The 20,142-nt window shown below is 41.1% G+C and overlaps 1 protein-coding gene across 2 annotated transcripts in view; it reads left to right on the top strand.

Annotated features, from left to right (window-relative positions):
• Positions 1 to 17,904, top strand: part of SH2D1B (SH2 domain containing 1B) — a 31,152-nt gene extending 13,248 nt beyond the window's left edge. The window contains exons 2-4 of one of the 2 annotated variants that reach the window (XM_006054492.4): positions 8,649 to 8,712; positions 11,058 to 11,223; positions 13,329 to 17,904. In XM_006054492.4, the coding sequence (XP_006054554.1) occupies positions 8,649 to 8,712; positions 11,058 to 11,223; positions 13,329 to 13,366 (268 nt within the window). In that variant the 3' untranslated portion in view covers positions 13,367 to 17,904. The remainder of the gene's footprint in view (positions 1 to 8,648; positions 8,713 to 11,057; positions 11,224 to 13,328) is intronic. The other variant, XM_006054493.4, reaches the window with a different exon arrangement.
• Positions 17,905 to 20,142: the final 2,238 nt, after the last annotated feature.

Below are 20,142 nucleotides of genomic sequence, written 5' to 3' on the forward strand. Positions count from 1 at the left end.
GTCTCCATCAGTTCAGTTCAGTTCAGTTGCTCAGTCATGTCCGACTCTTTGCGACCCCATGGACTGCAGCACGCCAGGCCTCCCTGTCCATCACCAACTCCCAGAGTTTACTCAAACTCATGTCCATTGAGTCAGTGATGCCATCCAACCATCTCATCCTCTGTAATCCCCTTCTCCTCCCACCTTCAATCTTGCCCAGCATCAGGGTCTTTTCCAATGAGTCAGTTCTTTGCATCAGGTGGCCAAAGTATTGGAGTTTCAGCTTCAACATCAGTCCTTCCAATGAATATTCAGGACTGATGTCCTTTAGGATGGACTGGTTGGATCTCCTTGCAGTCCAAGGGACTCTCAAGAGTCTTCTCCAACACCACACTTCAAAAGCATCAATTCTTCAGTGCTCAGCTTTCTTTATAGTCCAACTCTCACATCCATACATGACCACAGGAAAAACCACAGCCTTGACTAGATGGACCTTTGTTGGCAAAGTAATGTTTCTGCTTTTTAATATGCTGTCTAGGTAGGTCATAACTTTCCTTCCAAGGAGTAAGCGTCTTTTAATTTCATGGCTGCAGTCACCATCTGCAGTGATTTTGGAGCCCAGAAAAATAAAGTCTGACACTGTTTCCACTGTTTCCCCATCTATTTGCCATGAAGTGATGGGACCAGATGCCATGATCTTAGTTTTCTGAATGTTGAGTTTTAAGCCAACTTTTTCACTCTCCTCTTTCACTTTCATCAAGAGGCTTTTTAGTTCTTCTTCGCTTTCTGCCATAAGGGTGGTATCATCTGCATAGTTCTGCCTTTCCTATGATGTCATATAGCTGGAATCGTATAGTATGTAGCTTTTTCATATTGGCTTATTTCACTTAGTAATATGAATTTAAAGTTTCTCCGTGTGTTTTGCATGGTTTGATAACTCATTTCTTTTTAGCATTGAAAAAGATTTCGTTGTCTGGCTGTACTACAGTTTATTTATCCATTCACCTACTGAAAGACATTTTGGTTACTTCTAAATGTTGGCAATTATGGGTAAAGATACTATAAACATCTGCATGAAGCTTTTTTTGTATGGACATAAGTCTTCAACTCCTTTGAGTAAATACCAAGGAGCACGATTGATAAATTGTATGGTAGTAGTATGTTTAGTTTTGTAAGGACCACCAAATTGTCTTCCAAAGAGGCAGGACCATTTGCATTTCCACCAGCAATGAAAGAGAGTTGCTGTTGCCCTACATCCTTGACAGCAGTTTGTGGTGTCAGTGTTTTGGTTTTTGGCCTTTCTAGGTGTGTGCTTTACCTTTTTGTTGTTTTCCTTTGCATTTTCCTGATGATATTTCACCCTATCCTCTTAAAGTCACAGGGGGATACATATGTTAAGATTGCATTCACTTTACGTCTGTTTTTTGAAAAATCTTTTTCCTAAATATTGAAAAAAGTAAAACCTCCTTAAAAGAAAATTACTGGAGAATTAACACATAGCCTTTACCACGAAATAGTGGACTTCAAAAGGGATTAAAGGGGTGAGCTTGCTGGCAAAAATAATATATAATTAGTGGCGGGACCTTTTTATCTCTTTGTTTTGCTTTGTGTTTGGACAAAGGCTGTTTCAGAGCAGTGGCAATTTTCTGGAATCTAGAAAGTTAACAGCTTAGATTACTAAAGGCTTAAATAACAAACTCTGTAGCTTGGTTTCAGCAAAGAGATATTAACTACTACAAAGAGTCAAATGTTCATAAAAGATTTTTTCCAAGTTGCAGAACAAGAGATGTTTGTTTGAAGATGAACAAATCATAAGAAAAGATTTTCTTACATCTTTCAGTTCAGTTCAGTTGCTCAGTCGTGTCCGACTCTTTGCGATCCCATGAATTGCAGCATGCCAGGCCTCCCTGTCCATCACCAAATCCCAGAGTTCACTCAGACCCACATCCATCAAGTCAGTGATGCCATCCAGCCATCTCATCCTCTGTTGTCCCCTTCTCCTCCTGCCCCCAATCCCTCCCAGCATCAGAGTCTTTTCCAATGAGTTGACTCTTTGCATGAGGTGGCCAAAGTACTGGAGTTTCAGCTTTAGCATCATTCCTTCCACAGAAATCCCAGGGCTGATCTCCTTCAGAATGGACTGGTTGGATCTCCTTGCAGTCCAAGGGACTCTCAAGAGTCTTCTCCAACACCACAGTTCAAAAGCATCAATTCTTCCATGCTCAGCCTTCTTCACAGTCCAACTCTCACATCCATACATGACCTCTGGAAAAACCATAGCCTTGACTAGACAGACCTTTGTTGGCAAAGTAATGCCTCTGCTTTTGAATATGCTATCTAGATTGGTCATAACTTTCCTTCCAAGGAGTAAGCGTCTTTTATTTTCATGGTGGCAATCACCATCTGCAGTGATTTTGGAGCCCAAAAAAATAAAGTCTGATACTGTTTCCACTGTTTCCCCATCTATTTCCCATGAAGTGATGGGCCCGGATGCCATGATCTTCGTTTTCTGAATGTTGAGCTTTAAGCCAACTTTTTCACTCTCCACTTTCACTTTCATCAAGAGGCTTTTGAGTTCTTCTTCACTTTCTGCCATAAGGGTGGTGTCATCTGCATATCTGAGGTTATTGATATTTCTCCCGGCAATCTTGATTCCAGCTTATGTTTCTTCCAATCCAGCATTTCTCATGATGTACTCTGCATATAAGTTAAATAAGCAGGGTGACAATATACAGCCTTGATGTAATTCTTTTCCTATTTGGAACCAGTCTGTTTTTCCATGTCCAGTTCTAACTGTTGCTTCCTGACCTGCATACAGATTTCTCAAGAGGGAGGTCAGGTGGTCTGGTATTCCCATCTCTTTCAGAATTTTCCACAGTTTATTGTGATCTACACAGTCAAAGGCTTTAGCATCCCTCAACTAGTGTAAACAGAGTTCTGACAGATGGAAAAACTTACACCAAAACCCCTCAGAATTCAAGGATGACACCACTGATATCCCTTCTTTCTACATTCCTCTTTCTTCCTCCCTTCATCCCTCCGTTTTTTCTAATCTCAAAATTGCACTAAAAAGCTATTTTTATTTTAAATTTTTATTATTAATTGTAATTTAAAAGTTTTATGGAGTGTTATTTTTGATTACTGTATTTTGATTAATTTAATCTGATAACAGTTTATATTAGAGAATATACATTTTCAGTAATTTATACTTTTATTTGTACTTTATAATATACTTATGACTTTTAAAGTATATTTAAATGTAACAAATACATAGTTTCACTGATCTTTGCTTTATAATAAGTAATAAAATGTTGGCATTGTCAATTTCAACAGTCCCAATGTGAACGAGTAGACACTTGGGCTCATGGACTCTACACATTTCAACTTTACTAAATTTTGCCAAATTGTCCTCTAAGGCTTTGGTATCTAATTACACCCCATCCAGTCCGTTCATTAGTAGCATATAAAACTTGTAAAGCTCCATATCACAGCCAGTATTTTGAATTAGTAACTCTTACATCTTTGCCAATTTGGTATGAAATGATATCTAATATGGCTGCTGCTGCTGCTGCTAAGGCATTTCAGTCGTGTCTGACTCTGTGAGACCCCATAGACGGCGGCCCAGCAGGATCCCCCATCCCCGGGATCCTCCAGGCAAGAACACTGGAGTGGGTTGCCATTTCCTTCTCCAATCTAATGTGGCTTCATTTCTATTTCCCTGATTATTAGTGAAGCAACTTTTCATTTATTTATTGGTCATTGTACTTATCATTTTCTTATTGTACATTAATGTTCTCATTTTACATTAGGGTTGCCATTATCTTCTCCCAAATTGTGGACTTTATCGCAAAAGTAGATACTATATTTGTAGTATATTTTGAGAAATAGAAGTTTTAATTTTAATATGCTGCTGCTAAGTCGCTTTAGTCGTGTCCGACTCTGTGCAACCCCATAGACAGCAGCCCACCAGGCTCCGCCATCCCTGGGATTCTCCAGGCAAGAACACTGGACTGGGTTGCCATTTCCTTCTCTAATGCATGAAAGTGGAAAGTGAAAGTGAAGTCGCTCAGTCGTGTCTGACTCTTCGCAACCCCATGGACTGCAGCCTACCAGGCTCCCCCATTGATGGGATTTTCCAGGCAAGAGTACTGGAGTGGGGTGCCATTGCCTTCTCCAATTTTAATATAGTGAGTTTTATTAATCTTATCTTCTGACTGGTACTTTTCATGATTTAAGAACGCCTTCCTTAACTCAAGGTCATTAAGTTGGTCCCTTTTATTTCTCCTAAGTTTAGTGCTTTGTTTCTTTACAACTGGGTCTTCAATTAGAATGTGAAGCAAGAATCCAATTTTATTTGCTCCCACATGAAAACATTACCATTACCATTTAACAAACAGTCCCTCCCCTCCTCACTGATTAGTTATGCCAGCTCAGTCATATATCAAGTTTTTACATATTTATGCGTCTGTTTCTGGGCTATTTTATTCCATTAATGTTTCTTCCACTACAGAGCTAGTTCCTCATTGTCTTAATTATAGAGCTTTTTAAAAAGACTTAAGACAGAAACATCCCATCACACACACACACATACACCACACCAGTTTTATCTTTCTTTTTCAATATTCACTAGACCATATTTTTATGCAGAGGAATGACATGATCTGACTCATATTTTTAAAAAGGACTACCCTGACTGTTGTGCAAAGAATAATAATGAATCAGAGAGAGGGGAAAAAAATTGCTAGAGCTGTGTCCTTGAATAGATGAAAGTGGATGACAACCAGTGGAAATAGGAAGGATTAGCTTTGCAGATGAGCATGCAAAGTTCATCCATGGTAATAAAGGCAGAGTCTATGCCTGCAGATACTGTTATGTGTGGTGATGGGAATTTGGAAATTCTCTCCCGATGCTTTAATCTTCTCAGTGAAGTCATCAGTAACGAGTGAGATGTTGAAGGTTTAAGAAGAAAGCAAATGGTATAGAATCACTGTTTGAGGGGAATAGGAAAATAAATGACTACTTGGAGGAATTAAGAGTCCACTTGAGATTTGTGGTCATTGATTTAAGTGAGAATAGTGAACATGGCTACAGCCACATACAGCTGTAGTGAGTTGGGCTCAATCAGGATTCTGGGTTTGCTAATTAAGGAAATACAGTGAAAGACGGTAAAGGAGTTGAAAAAAGTGATTATAATGGTGGGCAAGCAGTCTAATCTGTATGAAGAAGGGAGTGAAGACAAGTGAGCAAAAACCCTGAAAAGTGATAGGATTGATGGGCTGGAAGATCTGTGGGGTCAAGGGAATGTCGGGGTCCGTATACTAGAGAAAGAGAAGATGTTTAGGACGAAGTGAGTGGGATGCATGAAATTCACATTATGAGAAGGCTCCCATTATTGGCAATTATATGGTAAAAGTTACAAGTGAGGCTGGCTTTATGGCATGCAATCTTATGCAGCCACACAGGGCCCGACTCAGAGAGCCCTGTACTTGGTTACTCCAAGTACCTGTACTGCTGTTACCATCCCCAAATTCTAAATAACTTTTAAACAGGGACCCTAAATTTTAATTTTTCTCTGGGCCCCACAAATTATGTAGCCAATCCTGGTGATGAACATGGGAATGAGTGGGCAATGTAGGGGAAGACAAGATTATTGGAGGAGGTGGGTTCAAGGAATGGAGAAATTGGAGTGTTAAAGAATAATCAACTTGTGAATTGAAATTGCCAATAATTTAGATAGGCATAGTACTGAAGGCAGTGACAGTGAGCGAGGAGCTAGAACCTAGAGAAACGAAAGACAATAACCCAGAGTTAGGAGTCATCAATAGACACATCTTGATTGGGCAGTAGGGGACATAATCTACATGAAACTCAAAGCTAGAGTTTGGAGACAGGAAACGACACTGAGATGCTGCAGAAGCAAGAACGCTGGCCTCTCATCCAGGCAGGCAAGGGGAGGTTATGCAGGTACTCCTTTATGGTTATGCAGGTTATACAGGACTTCTTTTAGTGGAGTCCCAGAGAAGCAGGGTCCTTGGGACAGAGACTTTGCCAACAAAGGTCTGTCTAGTCAAGGCTATGGTTTTTCCAGTAGTCACATATGGATGTGAGAGTTGGAAAGAAAGCTGAGCACAGAAAATTGATGCTTTTGAACTGTGGTGTTGGAGAAGACTCTTGAGAGTCCCTTGGACTGCAAGGAGATCCAACCAGTCCATCCTAAAGGACATCAGTCCTGGGTGTTCATTGGAAGGACTGATGTTGAAGCTGAAACTCTAATACTTTGGCCACCTCATGCAAAGAGCTGAGTCATTGGAAAAGACCCTGATGCTAGGAAAGATTGAGGGCAGGAGGAGAAGGGGATGACAGAGGATAAGATGGTTGGATGGCATCACCGACTCAATGGACATGAGTTTGGGTAAACTCTGGGAGTAGGTGATGGACAGGGAGGCCTGGCATGCTACAGTCCATGGGGTCGCAAAGAGTCGGACATGACTGAGTGACTGAGCTGAACTGACTGGGACAGAGACAGTGTGTCCAGGTGTCCCTTGGAGCAAGAGGGTGACAGGGATGATTAGAGAAGAGGTTGAAGATAGAGGAGAATTTGATGACAGCAGACCTTGAGCACTAGAGAACACAAGGAAGGATTTCATGGCTGGGAAGAACAGGGTACAATAAGCCTGCACAAAGCCCTGTAGGATTAGAAAACGGGGATAGACAACATGCGAGACTGGGGTTCTTGCAATGACTTAGGAACAGGGATAAAGGACATGATGAGATTAGCTGAATGGACTCCAGGTGAGGGTGGAGGGAAGACTGTGAGTGTTGGAGGATAAAGACGACTCCCTTGTCACCATGGTGACGGGGGCAGAAGGCCCCAGGGCAGCAGGATCTTTTTACCTGTCTTAAGTGTAGATGCATGCTGAAAAATCATGTATCTTTTTAAAGTTTTATAAATGGCATCTATAAAGTAATAATTAGAATAGGCATTAAAATAAGTTTTTATGTTGACCCAATAATATTGTGGGCTTCCTTGATGGCTCAGATGGTAAAGAATCTGCCTGCAATGTGCAGGAGACCTGGGTTTGATCCCTGGGTCAGGAAGAACCCCTGGATAAAGGAATGGCAACATCCAGTATTCTTTCCTGGAGAATTGCATGGACAGAGGAGCCTGGTGGGCTACAGTCCATGGGGTTGCAAAGAGTTGGACATGACCGAGCAACTAACACTAATAATATTGCAGCCATATGAAGCAGATACTAACCTCACTGCTCTGTAATCTCTTACAGTGCTTTTTTGGGATAAACATTTCAAAATAAATGCATATTGCTATTACAAGTTCAATAAATCAATTTCTTCTAAAGTTTTGCTGCAATTTGGTTTGTTATTTCATTAAAAGTGCTTTGCAATGAGTAAGACTATATCTGAGCAATGTGTCTTTCTAACCTAATAGTATATGGCTTTTGGACTAATTAACACAGACCCTCCTTTTGTTTTATTCTTTCAAACTCCTCTAGTAAATATTTTCTTAGGCAGATAATACAACAATTAGTTAAAAATAAAGTCATTTATTTAAGAATTTAACTTAGGCCATTTAATAAATGAGTTTCAAGAAATCATGTGATCAACCAAAAGCAGTGTATGAACCTTGTTAGGATCCTGATTTGAATAATATGTCTGTGAAAAGATATTCGTGGGACCTCTTCCCAAACAGTGGAATACTTTAATTTGTCACATATAGACAAGGATTCATGTAAAAGGTTTTGTTGCTTGTGTGATTCAGAGATACCCATTAGCTTATTCTGGCCTCAGGAAATACCACAAAAGGATTAGGATTTGAAGTCAGTTAAAGCCTCCAGACAATTGGCAATGAGCTGTAAGTAGCTATCTGCCTTTCCAATTCAGTTGAAAGATGAGTCATCTGATTCCTTGGCGTGGGTGCAAGTGAAGGGGTGAGGAGCGATGAATCACATCATTTGAACCTCATGTTAATGTTTTTGATCCTCATTTTTTACATTTTAATATTTCTTGGGAATCAGAACATACGTAACAACTGATAGAGGCATTTAAGGGATGCATTTTTCCTCCTCAAACGCCTTTATTAAATTGATACGGTATCCTACAATTGATGACATCTGGGAATTGAAGAAATATGGTAATATATGCTATCTCTTGCTCTGGAAATTGCTCAGTTGGGTCTGTTATCTAAATTCTAGATAGATTACTTAGCTAGTGGCTCATGTTCCAATGAAGAATAAGAGCAGAATACACCCCTTCCTTGCACATAATCCCTAATTCTCTGTTTTAGTTACATTAACTATCTGTAATGAGATCAATGACATTTCAATTAATAAACAACACAGGAATGGCTCAATGGTATTTTGCATAGTGTATCAAGTAAGTACTAAGTGAAAAAATTAGAGAGAAATACCAAGACAATGAAAACTGTAAATTTTCTCTTATTCCCTTTACTACAGCCCAGACTTCCATCAGAATAAAGATTCCCATTAAAAAAAAACCTCTCTTTCAAAGTCCCACAGATAAGAAGGCTTGAAATGATCAGTTTCTTTTTGGGATTCAAGATTGACAAAGGCGTTGCATATAACATACAATGATAGATGTTACCTGGATTTGCATATAAGAACACTGTGATTCACAGAGTCATCTTTCCACAGGTTTAAAAATTTTGTCTACACATACCGAATCTTCAAAGAGAAACATGGGTATTACCACATACAGGTAAGGACATATAAGAACTCCTATAACAAAAACAACAAAAAGTGGGGAGAAGAACCTAAAAGCATCTCTGAGATGTGGCCATGTGGAGGCATTCTGCGGAAGCACTGTGAGTTAGAGTCAGATTAGTAATTAACCTTGTCTTCTTTTAAGAGAAATAGAGACACACTAGAGTTGGGTTCAATTTTTTTTATAAAAAAACAAAAAACAACAACAAAAAAGCTGTTTTCAGAAGTGTAGAGGCACAGAGTTCTTCCAGGGGTCAAATATACCAACCTGAACTCTATATAAGACTACTGTCAAATTAGAAGACTAAATGACAGGGTGGGTGGAAAGGGAAGGTGGGCAGAGGTCCAAATGTTTAGGGGGTCAGGGGGTGCTCCATACCTGGATGAAAATACAAAAGGAAGCATCAGTCAACTGGCAATTTGGGGATTTTATTAATGTGTCTGGTTTACTGAGCATTAAGCAGAAAAAAACCTTTTTTCTTTTGAAGTTACTTCTCTGGCAGCAAGTAGAGTATAATGAATGTCATTGAATCTTTAATTACTACTATAAGGATCCTGAAATAATCTTTCTGAATACTTGCAAAAAGGTTAAGCAGATTTTTTACTTCAAGAATTCTCAGAACCTTTGATATGCTAATATGCACTGTGACTATCGGAGGTTTGAATGTACAGTGATCCCCAGATACACACACACACAGATATAATTTTTTCTTTGAAACAAAAGACATTGTTGAGGCAATTGACACATTTTTGAATAAGATCTGTAGATTAGTAAACAGTATCACATCAAGATTAACTTCCTCATTTTAGCCTGGGTATGTAATATTCTTGTTTTTTAGGAAATAGGAAGTATTTAGGTTAAAGGGATATCATGTCAGTAACGTTCATGAATTTTTTTTAAAAAGGATAAATATATGTACATTTGTATATTTAGAAAGAGAGGATGAAAGGCAAATACAATAAAATGTTAACCTTTGGGGTGCGGGTGAAGGAGATACATGGAAATTTAAAAAACATTTTTGACTCTTTTAAAGCAACTCATTTTAAAACATTTATTTCTTTGTTGTGCATATTTTGGAAAATTCTGGATAATTCCTTAATGCCCCATTTTGTCTCTTGTCTGGACAAAACAGAGAGGCATCCTCATCTCTTCTAACAGACACGGGGGCATTTCATGGGAAGCAGCTCTACATCAGGGCCGATGCTAGAAGCTGCCCTGGGCTGACGCGACAGCCTTTCACAGAGCCAACTTCCAGCTCAGCCTGAGTCTCTGTCCCGGAGGTTAACACACTGCAGGTCCCAGAGCTTTCCCATCACCACCCCTCTCTGCAGAGCAACACCTTGGCCCTCTGGGAACCACAGTGATCATCAAGAAACACAACTACATAAGAGCTGAGGAAGCTTTTGTGTTTTTAAATTATTTCTATAAGATTGTAGTAGAGGGACTTCCCAGGAGGTGTGGTGGTTAAGACATTGCCTTCCAACCCAAGCGGTGCAGCTGTGACCCCTGGTTGAGGAACTAAAATCCCATATGCTTCATGGCCAAAAAACCAAAACATAAAACAGAGCAATATTGTAACAAATCCAATAAAAAATTTAAAAATGGCCCACATCAAAAAAAAGTGAAAGCATTATTATTTTTTTTTAAATGACTAGAAATTTGTGCTTTGCTTATAGCTGGTAAACAGAAAACAACTGCTCATAATTTTACCTGAATCATGCTGACATTTCCATTTTCAATTTAAATCCAGGCATTTTGGTCTTATTTTCCTCTCACGGAGATTCTGAATTCAAGTATGTAGGCTTTTGTGTGTGTGTGTGTGTGTATATATATATATATATATATTCTTCTTTTTTTGGCTATGTGGCTTGCAAGATCTTAATTCCTTGATCAGGGATTGAACCCAGGACCACGCAGTGACAGCAGCAATTCCTAACCACTGGACCACCATCAAGTACAGAGATTGCATTTCCCATTGAAGTCTGCCTGCATCAGTCGCTTACACTCTCACATAAGCTCTTAGAGGGGTTACCCTCTACAGGGTACCTACAAGAGCTGCCCCCAAATTGCCCTAGAGGGGAACTCACTCAATACTGCAGACTGAGGTGGGGACCCTTGATTGTTAATCCTCTTTACTCACAGCAGCTCAAGCCAGAGCTCTGTTTTCAGAGGGAAGGTTTCTGTGTTTTGTGTGTGGTGTGAGCTCCCACACATGCAGTGCCAGCCACTTGTTTTGAGTTCGCTGCGCAGAGGCAGCCCTGAAACCACTGTTGTGAAAAGTGTCACCTTTCACACAGAGTTGCGTGGTGATGAGCGCTCTCCTTCCTGCGCTTTTGCAGACCGCGGAAGGCGTTAGACGACAGATCTTTCCAAACCTGAAGGAACTGATCTCCAAGTTTGAAAACCCACATCAAGGACTGATGTTTCACCTTGTAAAGCCAATAAAGAGAACCGGATCCTGCCTGAGATGGAGAAGATCGAAGATAGAGTTGGATGGTATTTATGGTAAAAACTTTCATAGCGGGGCCAGACAAGAGCCTTAGTCCCACTTCTACTACTGCCCTACTGGGTAGAATCCATACGGATAACTGCTCCTTTCTATAGTGTTAGCTCTAAAAAAGCCTCATCCTGCGAACAGCATTTTTCTATCTTGTTGGGTAGCAGTGCCTTCATGCTCCCGGTGGCGGCAATCGCACCGAGCTCTCTGTGCTCGGGCAGCCCAGGGAGAAGAGCAGTCCCCGGGCATTCCGCGAGTCAACTTCAAACTCACCTGTGACCTTGTGCCAATCACATATTTGGGACTAGATGGCCAAACAGCAGGATTTTCAAATAAGAAAATTGCTTCAACTTCTTTCTCCAAGCGGCATCCTGTTACATTTTGCTCAATATTTGCTAAGCAGTCATTTATGTAGTTCCCCCAGGTGCTAGTGGTAAAGAACCCGCCTGCCATTGCAGGAGACGCAAGAGATGTGGGTTTGATCCCTAGGTCTGTAAGATCCCCTGGAGGAGGGCATAACAGCTCACTCCAGTATTCTTACCTGGAAAATCCCATGCACAGAGGAGCCTGACAGGCTACAGCCCATAGGGTCGCACGGAGTCAGACACGACTGGAGTGCCTTAGCAGGGAGCAGGGGACTAATTATTTCAGATACATCCTAAGAGTTATCAAGCCATGGTGGGAAATGAGAGTGCAGAGAATCAGTAAATCTGAGTGCACAGGGTCCAGGTCATATCCCAAGCAGCTACTCTTGTGTACACTCCTTGAAATCTGTTTGCAGAAAAGAATCTAGTATCCATCAGTCACAACACAGTTCAAATTTAGCTCAGACTTCCTGAGACATTTACAGTTTAACCCTGTTTTCTCAAGGTGGGATGTATGGTTGCTGCTGCTGCTAAGTCGCTTCAGTCGCGACCGACTCTGTGTGACCCCATAGACGGCAGCCCACCAGGCTCCCCTGTCCCTGGGATTCTCCAGGCAAGAACACTGGAGTGGGTTGCCATTTCTTTCTCCAATGCATGAAAGTGAAAAGTGAAAGTGAAGTCGCTCTGTCGTGCCCGACTCTTAGCGACCCCATGGACTGTAGCCTTCCAGGCTCCTCCGTGCATGGGATTTTCCAGGCAAGAGTACTGGGGTGGGGTGTCAGGGATGTATGGTTAGAGCCCCATTAAAGGGATTTCTGTCCTCAGTGGGCAGGTGACGTAATGGGAGCAGAGTGCTAGCTAGGGAGCAAGGAGGGGAACAGAGGGTTCCAGGAAGTCTGCAGTCACCACACACCCATTGTACTCTGTCTACAGCCAAGCTGCCCTTTAGACTGCCAGAGAAAGCTTCTCACCTCCCCAGGACTAAACACAGTTTTTTAATTATGAGAAAACAGCCCTCCTCTCCCATTGTTTCTGTCTCCCTCCCCCAGGCAGAGGAGTGTGTACCCCGTCACAGAGTTGCTGCTATAGGTGCAGCTGCAGGTGTGGTCCCCTGGCCGTTTTCTACCCTAACTTACAGAAAGAAATAAAAACACAAAGATTAAAAGGTGGGCAGAGGAGCAACCTGGGGATGGACCCATGCTGCAGTCCTTAGGCAAGCCCTGATGAGCTGCTCGGGGCGCTTGAGGGTGGTGGTAGTATGTCGTCTCAGGGATAAATAAAAGAACCACAAATCCCAAGAGGAGAACCCTTTGGAGTTTGTTCCAAGAGCTGAGCAGGAATCTTGCCATACCAGTTGTCCAAGCTCGGGCAGCCTTGGCAGAACAAGCTCCCAAATCCTCAGCTATTAAGGGGGAAGGAACTTCCTCTGAGCTGCTCATCTTCTCCCCCGCCCCCGTTCCCTTGGCCACCTCAGAACAAGCCTCAGGTGTTCTCACCCTCAGGGAGGCATGGGTTCTCTGCTGTTGAGTGGAGGCAGCTGGTGCTGGAAACTGTGGTACTTGACTTATAAACAGGCCCCCTATTTTTCCAGGAGAGCTCCCTGTGGTACCCCAGCCCGTGAAGATGTCACTCTGCTGTGGCGTCAAGACCATCCTGTGCCTGGGCAGAGGGCTTCTTTCCCACGAGAGGTGTTGGTCAGGGTGACTCCTGGGTGTGAAGCCTCACGGCTGGTCTCCTTTTCTCCCCAGAGAACATTGGCAGTGACTATGTAGATGTCCTGCCTTGAAGGGATGGAGACTGGATGAAGCACTTATAGAAGAGACGGGTGACAGCTCGCCAGCGGTCCCGCTTCTCCTGCAGGTGTGGGTCTGGAAGACCAAACTCTAGGGGACAACTTAGACTCTCCTGGTCTGAGTGACTGAAGATGTTTTGTTCACCAGCCTCAGAGAAATCAGTCCCTGCCTCCCATGCATACAAAACGAGGAGCTTCAAAACCCCATTCTCCCTCCCCCTGTTCCTTCTTGGAATAGGACCGCCTGACCCTATTCCTGACTTGTTAAAGGTGCTACCACTACAGCAGCATTGACGTCTGGTCATCTTTCAACCAGGCGACCAGAGCGGGCAGGAGAGAGTGCTGGTGTCTCCTTCGGAGCCTGAGTTCCTGTCATGACGATGTGACTGCAGACAAACCGCTTCCTCTTTCTAGGCCTCTGTTCCTTCGTGGCTGGGCAGAGGACAGCCAACGCCCCTGCCTCTCTGCTGAGGCTGGTTGAGTCAGGTGGCATTGAGTGATGGACGTGGATACCGGATCTCACACTCCCAAAACAGCCAACACATTCTCTGCCCCTGCCCGTGCTGGTCTTGGTGATGGTGGGAGCCCAGACCCGCTCATGCACCCTCTCCCTCCAGCCTGGGCGACCCACCTTCTTTCTGATCTCCATCCCTGCTAAACATTGCCCTGGAGACACTTCCTCTTTGATTCTGCCTAATTTCATTTATGCACTAACCACTTTAACAGCAGCGACGTGGTTCTGCTTTGTGACACGTGTGGGGATTTTGAAGGTGTGTCATAATGCAGAACCACGTCGCTGCTGTTAAAGTGGTTGGTGCTGTTTCTGACTAGGCTTTAAAGTGTGGTTGAGTCTCCCCATGAATCCTCCACAGCACATAGAAATGCATGCTGCGCAAATCTGTGCCCCATTTAGAGGCATTCCTGACGAGGAGCCCATTCCCGAGGGGTTTGTTGCCTTGGTTCTAAGGCCCTTTGTATTTTTCTCCTAGTTCACATTTTAAATTAAGACCTGCTTAGTGTGGAATGTACCACATGCTATGCCCATTCTCTGATCCATCTTCAAACCTTAGTGATTCATTTCACCCCCCTGGCCTTATTAAAGAGAGGAGCTTGGATTTCTGGGAAACAAGAACAGACATTGTGATTGGAATCCCAAAAGCATGAGCCATTCTGACTTCTTAAGTCACAGCAAACCATAGTAGAGAAGAAGGGAACTGCAGGAGCCACATAAGCATACTTCTGGATGGTTCAGTAAAGGACACGGGAAGCAAACCTGCTCCCCAGGGTTCGGCTCCGGGTCTTTGATTCATTCTGCATGGTACAAAGAACATGTTCCAATTATCTGGGACTGCAGCAATCCTTGGCACAGAAAACATGGTCAGTGGAAATTTTCTGAATCAATCAATATATATGAAATGTGGTCACTCATTCTGGATAGCAAAGATTTGTTTGAACTCCATACATCTCAAAATCAAGTAGAACATGATTGTTAATTCAAGACCTTTCCATTATTACTCTCATAGAAGTGATTTCCTTTTTTCCTGAGCACCTATGCATAGCACCTTACAAGGAGCTTGATCCCTGGTGGGATTTCAGCCATATTTCTCAAACGAGCAAGCCACATTTCATAGTTGATGTGGATGTCATTGCATAGTTCCCTGAAATTTAGAAGACTGTGAACAAGTCATATGAAGAACAGCTGAAAGATCTGAGTATGTGGGACTGGAAGGGGGAAGACAATAAACTACAGCAGCCGTTTCAATGTTGGCAGTGCCGTTCTGTGAAAGGGGGAACAGAAGACTCACTGGGTATGAAGCCAGACAGAAGAACTCAGAGCAGCGGCTGCGTGTTTACAGGAGGGCAGTCTTAGCCAAATGTCGGAAGAACTCAACGTAGGGAAAACCGGAGCCCGCTGGAGCTATCCTACATCCAAATAGTCCTCCGTCTTATGGGGTCCAAATGACTTAGGTACGGAGAGTTGAGTTAATCACATTATTTAATTCTTAACTCATTATCACTATCCACCCATAAAAGACACATTCATTTTTCTTCCCTTCATCCCTCATTCCCATTCCAACGGAACCAGCTCCGCACTATTTGATACATGCCCTTGTGTGTATGGGCTTCCCTGGTGGCTCAGATGGTAAAGAATCAGCCTGCAATGTTCAGGAGACCCAGGTTCAATCCCTGGATCAGGAGATCCCCTGGAGAAGGCAATGGCACCCCACTCCAGTACTCTTGCCTGGAAAACTCCATGGATGGAGGAGCCTGGTGGGCTACAGTCCACAGGGTCACAGAGAGTCAGACACGACTAAGCAACTAACACTTTTTTTCACTTTACTTACATGTATGCACTCTTGTAGAATATACAGATTTGGTTGAGACTATATATCTTTTATATTTACATACATGATATAGTGCTATTGCTCCAATTCTGTTATTACTTTTTTTCCCCTCAATATTATGATTAGTTCTATTCCTTACTGTTGAGTGTACATCTAACCCAGTGCCTCTAACTCATGCATCGTATTCCACAGCATGCACCCATCACATTTTGTTTTCTCGTCTCTCTAGAGACAGACATCTAAGTTGGTTCCAATTCCCTGCTCCTAGGAACATCACTGTAATGAACAGCCTCTCTTTATGGACATGTAAGAGGCTTCCTCTGGACTATGAGGGTGGGTCATAAAGTGTACTCAGATTTAATTATGATACAATCAAGCCTATGAAGTGCTTTTTTGCCTTATGCTTTGTGCTTTTTGATCCCTGTTTTACAAGCCCTTCCCCACTCCAAGCGTCTACTGGCATTATACTTTTACCTTCTACACTAAGCATTTTAACGATGGCAGGGACTTTTGCCTTTTTCAGTGGCATATATCCAGTGTTAGAAAAGTCCTTCACTTCTAGCAGATGCTCAATAAGCATTTGTTGAATAAAGGATGAATCTGGGGTTAACCTTTGTCCATGGTGAGAGGTAAGAATCCAGCTTTGTATTTTTCCATCTATATTGAAGTGGTTTTCAGATTTATACCTGCTTAATAATCCATTGTCCCTCCTCTGGTTTATGGTTTCTTCTTTATGTCACAACTGTTCTAAACTCTGACTTTGTAATTGTCTCTTAGGATAAGCACTCATTTTTTAAAATCATTTTAGCTATTTGTGGACCTTGATTCCTCCACATAGATTTTAGAATAAATAAGTTTCTTGAAACATCTTGCTGGAATTTTGAGTAAACTTGCAGTTGGGGGAGACTGAAATTCTTGTGATGTTTCCCATGTGGAAACATGCTACTCTAGTTATTCATGCCAGCTTTTTTGGTCTTTAATGAAATCATACATTTTCACTGTGGAAGTCCTGTATATTCTGTTAGGTTAATTCCTATTTTTAGTTGTTATAACTTTGAGTCATATATTTTGTTACATTTCTGATAGACCACGACAGTAGCAAACTGCTTATGCTTTTGTTAGATGTCTTGGTTTATCTGTTGATTCTACTGTAAATTAAACTGTAAATTCTATGTAAATGATTTTGTCAGCTACAAGTGATAGCATTTTGTTCTCCTTCCTTTCAACTCACTTATGTATTTTATTTATTTTCTATGTTTACTCGATTGGCTAGGACCTCCAGTATACATTAAATACTAATCAGAATGTGAGCATTCTTGCCTTGTTCCCATATTGTGTGAAATGCTTAGTCATTTTCTCCGCTTATGCACAATGTTAGTTGTAGCCTTTAAGATACTTTAGTTTTATCAGAAATGGTTTGAAATGTATTCAGTGATTTGCTTTTGTATCTACAGAGATAGCCACATTCCTTTAATCCTCATTCCATTATAGAGGTAAATTACATTAAATTCTTAACTTATACCATGCTTGTATTGCTTAACTTGATCATTTTACATTATTTTTAATAAACTGTTGGATTCAATAAGTTATTTCATTTAAGATTTTTGCATTAAAACTCATAAACCAAACAACTATAATTTGTTGAATCATGGTTATGCAAACCATGAAGAGTGGATGAAGCGGTCTTTATCTTTTTTCTATTTTTTCACAACAGCTTTGTAAGGAAAAGTCTATGTGTTGTTTGAAAGCTCATTAATACTCTTATAAAACTGAGTTTGAAGTTCTGGTAAAGAAGAATAGAGCATCTCTTATTACTCTGTAAATACTGGGTTAGCGAAAAGTTCATTGAGGTTTTTATGAAAACACCCGAACACTTTGGTCAAAACAGTATCTTTAATGCTCAATGGTTTATTCAATTATCTTGCCAAATTTGGTGCTCTTTGTTTTTCCAGGAATTTTATAAATTTTGTCTAAGTTTTCTAAATTATTGACATATAGTTAATACTATTATTATTTTTAAAAACATATTGTGACCGTCATTGTATCTTCTTCTTCACTCTGTATTTTATTTGCATCTAACTCTTTTTACTGATCAATCTTATGCATCTTAATTGTCCTTTTAAAGTCAGCTTTTAGTTTTAATTTGTTACTGTTTTTTAGATTGGTATTCTCTATTTCACTGACTTTTTTCATCATTTTTCAGCTTATCTGGCTTGTCTTCAATATTTATTGTTTTGTAATAAATACATTTAAAAGCTATGAATTTATCTCATAGTACTACTTGACCTGTACCCCACAAATTTTAACATGGTTTTTATTGCTGTTCAGGTCAAGGTATTTTTAATCAAAGAGAATAGTAGTTTGTAATTTTTTCAAACATGTACTTTAGTTTTCACTTAAGTATAGATTGCAAACGATACTGTATTAAATTTAACATAATTTGACTTGATTTCTGAGGCTTTGATGATTACCTGGTATATGTGAACATCCTGTGAACATTTCATTAGGAAAGAGTTGTTTTTTCTATCCATTTTAACGCTATCTTCACCAATGCCACCAATGTATTCAAGATTATAGACCATATAAGACAAATATTTTTATTTTTCATAGATGTTCTTATTTTTCTTCTATTTGACCTATCAAAGAGAAAAGTCTCTCATTTTAAACCAATATATAATAGTTTGCTGCTAAGTCACTTCAGTCGTGTCTGACTCTGTGCGACCCCACAGACGGCAGCCCACCAGGCTCCCCCGTCCCTGGGATTCTCCAGGCAAGAACACTGGAGTGGGTTGCCATTTCCTTCTCCAATGCATGAAAGCGAAAAGTAAAAGTGAAGCCACTCAGTCGTGTCCGACTCTTCGCGACCCCATGGACTGCAGCCCACCAGGCTCCTCCATCCATGGGATTTTCCAGGCAAGAGTACTGGAGTGGGGTGCCATTGCCTTATTTGATAATAGTTTAGTTTTCTAATTATAATAATTGACATATATTATATTGACATATGTATGTCTTCATAGTTCTGCTATTTTGAGGTTATATTTTTAGATATATATATTTTTAATAACTATTTTATCTTAATTTTTTTTGAAGTTTCTCTTTTTCTCATAATTTTTGCTTTTAATTCTATTTTTATCATACTTAAATTGCTATCTTGACTTTCTCTTCATCCATACTTTTCAATATATAAATTTCTATCCCTTTGCTTTTAAGTTTTTTCATATCTTTTGTGTTAACCCTATCTTCTATAGACAAATGTTACTGGATTTAATTTTTTTCTAATTTAAGTTTTTCTCCTTTTGTTTGGTAAGTTTGATACCCTTATATTTATTAGAAATTTTCCTATTTGAATTTATTTCTGCCACTGTCATGGGCTGGATGTTTTTGGCCTCCCAAAGGCAAATGTTGAAGCTCTGACCCACAGTCTGATGGTATTTGGAGGTGGGGCCTTTGGGCAGTAACTGGGTTTAGGTAAGGTGGTGCCCTTAAAAGAGATTCAGGGCCCTTGTAAGAAGGGGAAGACCAGACTCCAGAGCTTGCTCTCTGCCTGCAAGCCCCGAGGAAGGGCCCTGTGAGGACACGGCAGGAAGGCGGCCGGAGGCCCCTCCAGAAGCTGTCCTCGCCAGAGTCTGCTGGCACCTTGACCTCAGACTTCCCACCCCGCAAGAAAGTCTAGTAAAATGTGCATTCTTTAACCCACCCAACTTATGGTATTGAATATTTTGTTACAGAAGCCTGAGCTAAGAGAAAAATCTTACTCCGTTCTTTCCATTTTCTATATATTTTGTTTTCTTTTTTTTCTCCTTTAACCCTGCTGATTGGAAAGCTCTATTAAAATTTTTTTTGGTGATGGTTATCCACAGCCTATTGAAAATGAGCATTTTTGCTTTTCTCTATAATTTTGTCACCATTGTTAATCCCATCTCATTTTCTGATCTAAAATCTGAATTATTATTATCTACTCCTTTTGAGTCCTTTACCATTTATGTAATAGTAAGATTCAGTTCAGTTCAGTTCAGTCGCTCAGTCGTGTCCGACCCTTTGCGACCCCATGAATCGCAGCACGCCAGGCCTCCCTGTCCATCACCAACTTCCGGAGTTCACTCAGACTCACATCCATTGAGTCAGTGATGCCATCCAGCCATCTCATCCTCTGTTGTCCCCTTCTCCTCCTGCCCCCAATCCCTCCTAGCATCAGAGTCTTTTCCAATGAGTCAACTCTTCGCATGAGGTGGCCAAAGTACTGGACTTTCGGCTTTAGCATCATTCCTTCCAAAGAAATCCCAGGGCTGATCTCCTTCAGAATGGACTAGTTGGATCGCCTTGCAGTCCAAGGGACTCTCAAGAGTCTTCTCCAACACCACAGTTCAAAAGCATCAATTCTTCGGTGCTCAGCCTTCTTCACAGTCCAACTCTCACATCCATACA

Source organism: Bubalus bubalis, chromosome 6, assembly GCF_019923935.1.
Source record: "Bubalus bubalis isolate 160015118507 breed Murrah chromosome 6, NDDB_SH_1, whole genome shotgun sequence".
In the NCBI taxonomy this organism is placed as follows: domain Eukaryota; kingdom Metazoa; phylum Chordata; class Mammalia; order Artiodactyla; family Bovidae; genus Bubalus; species Bubalus bubalis.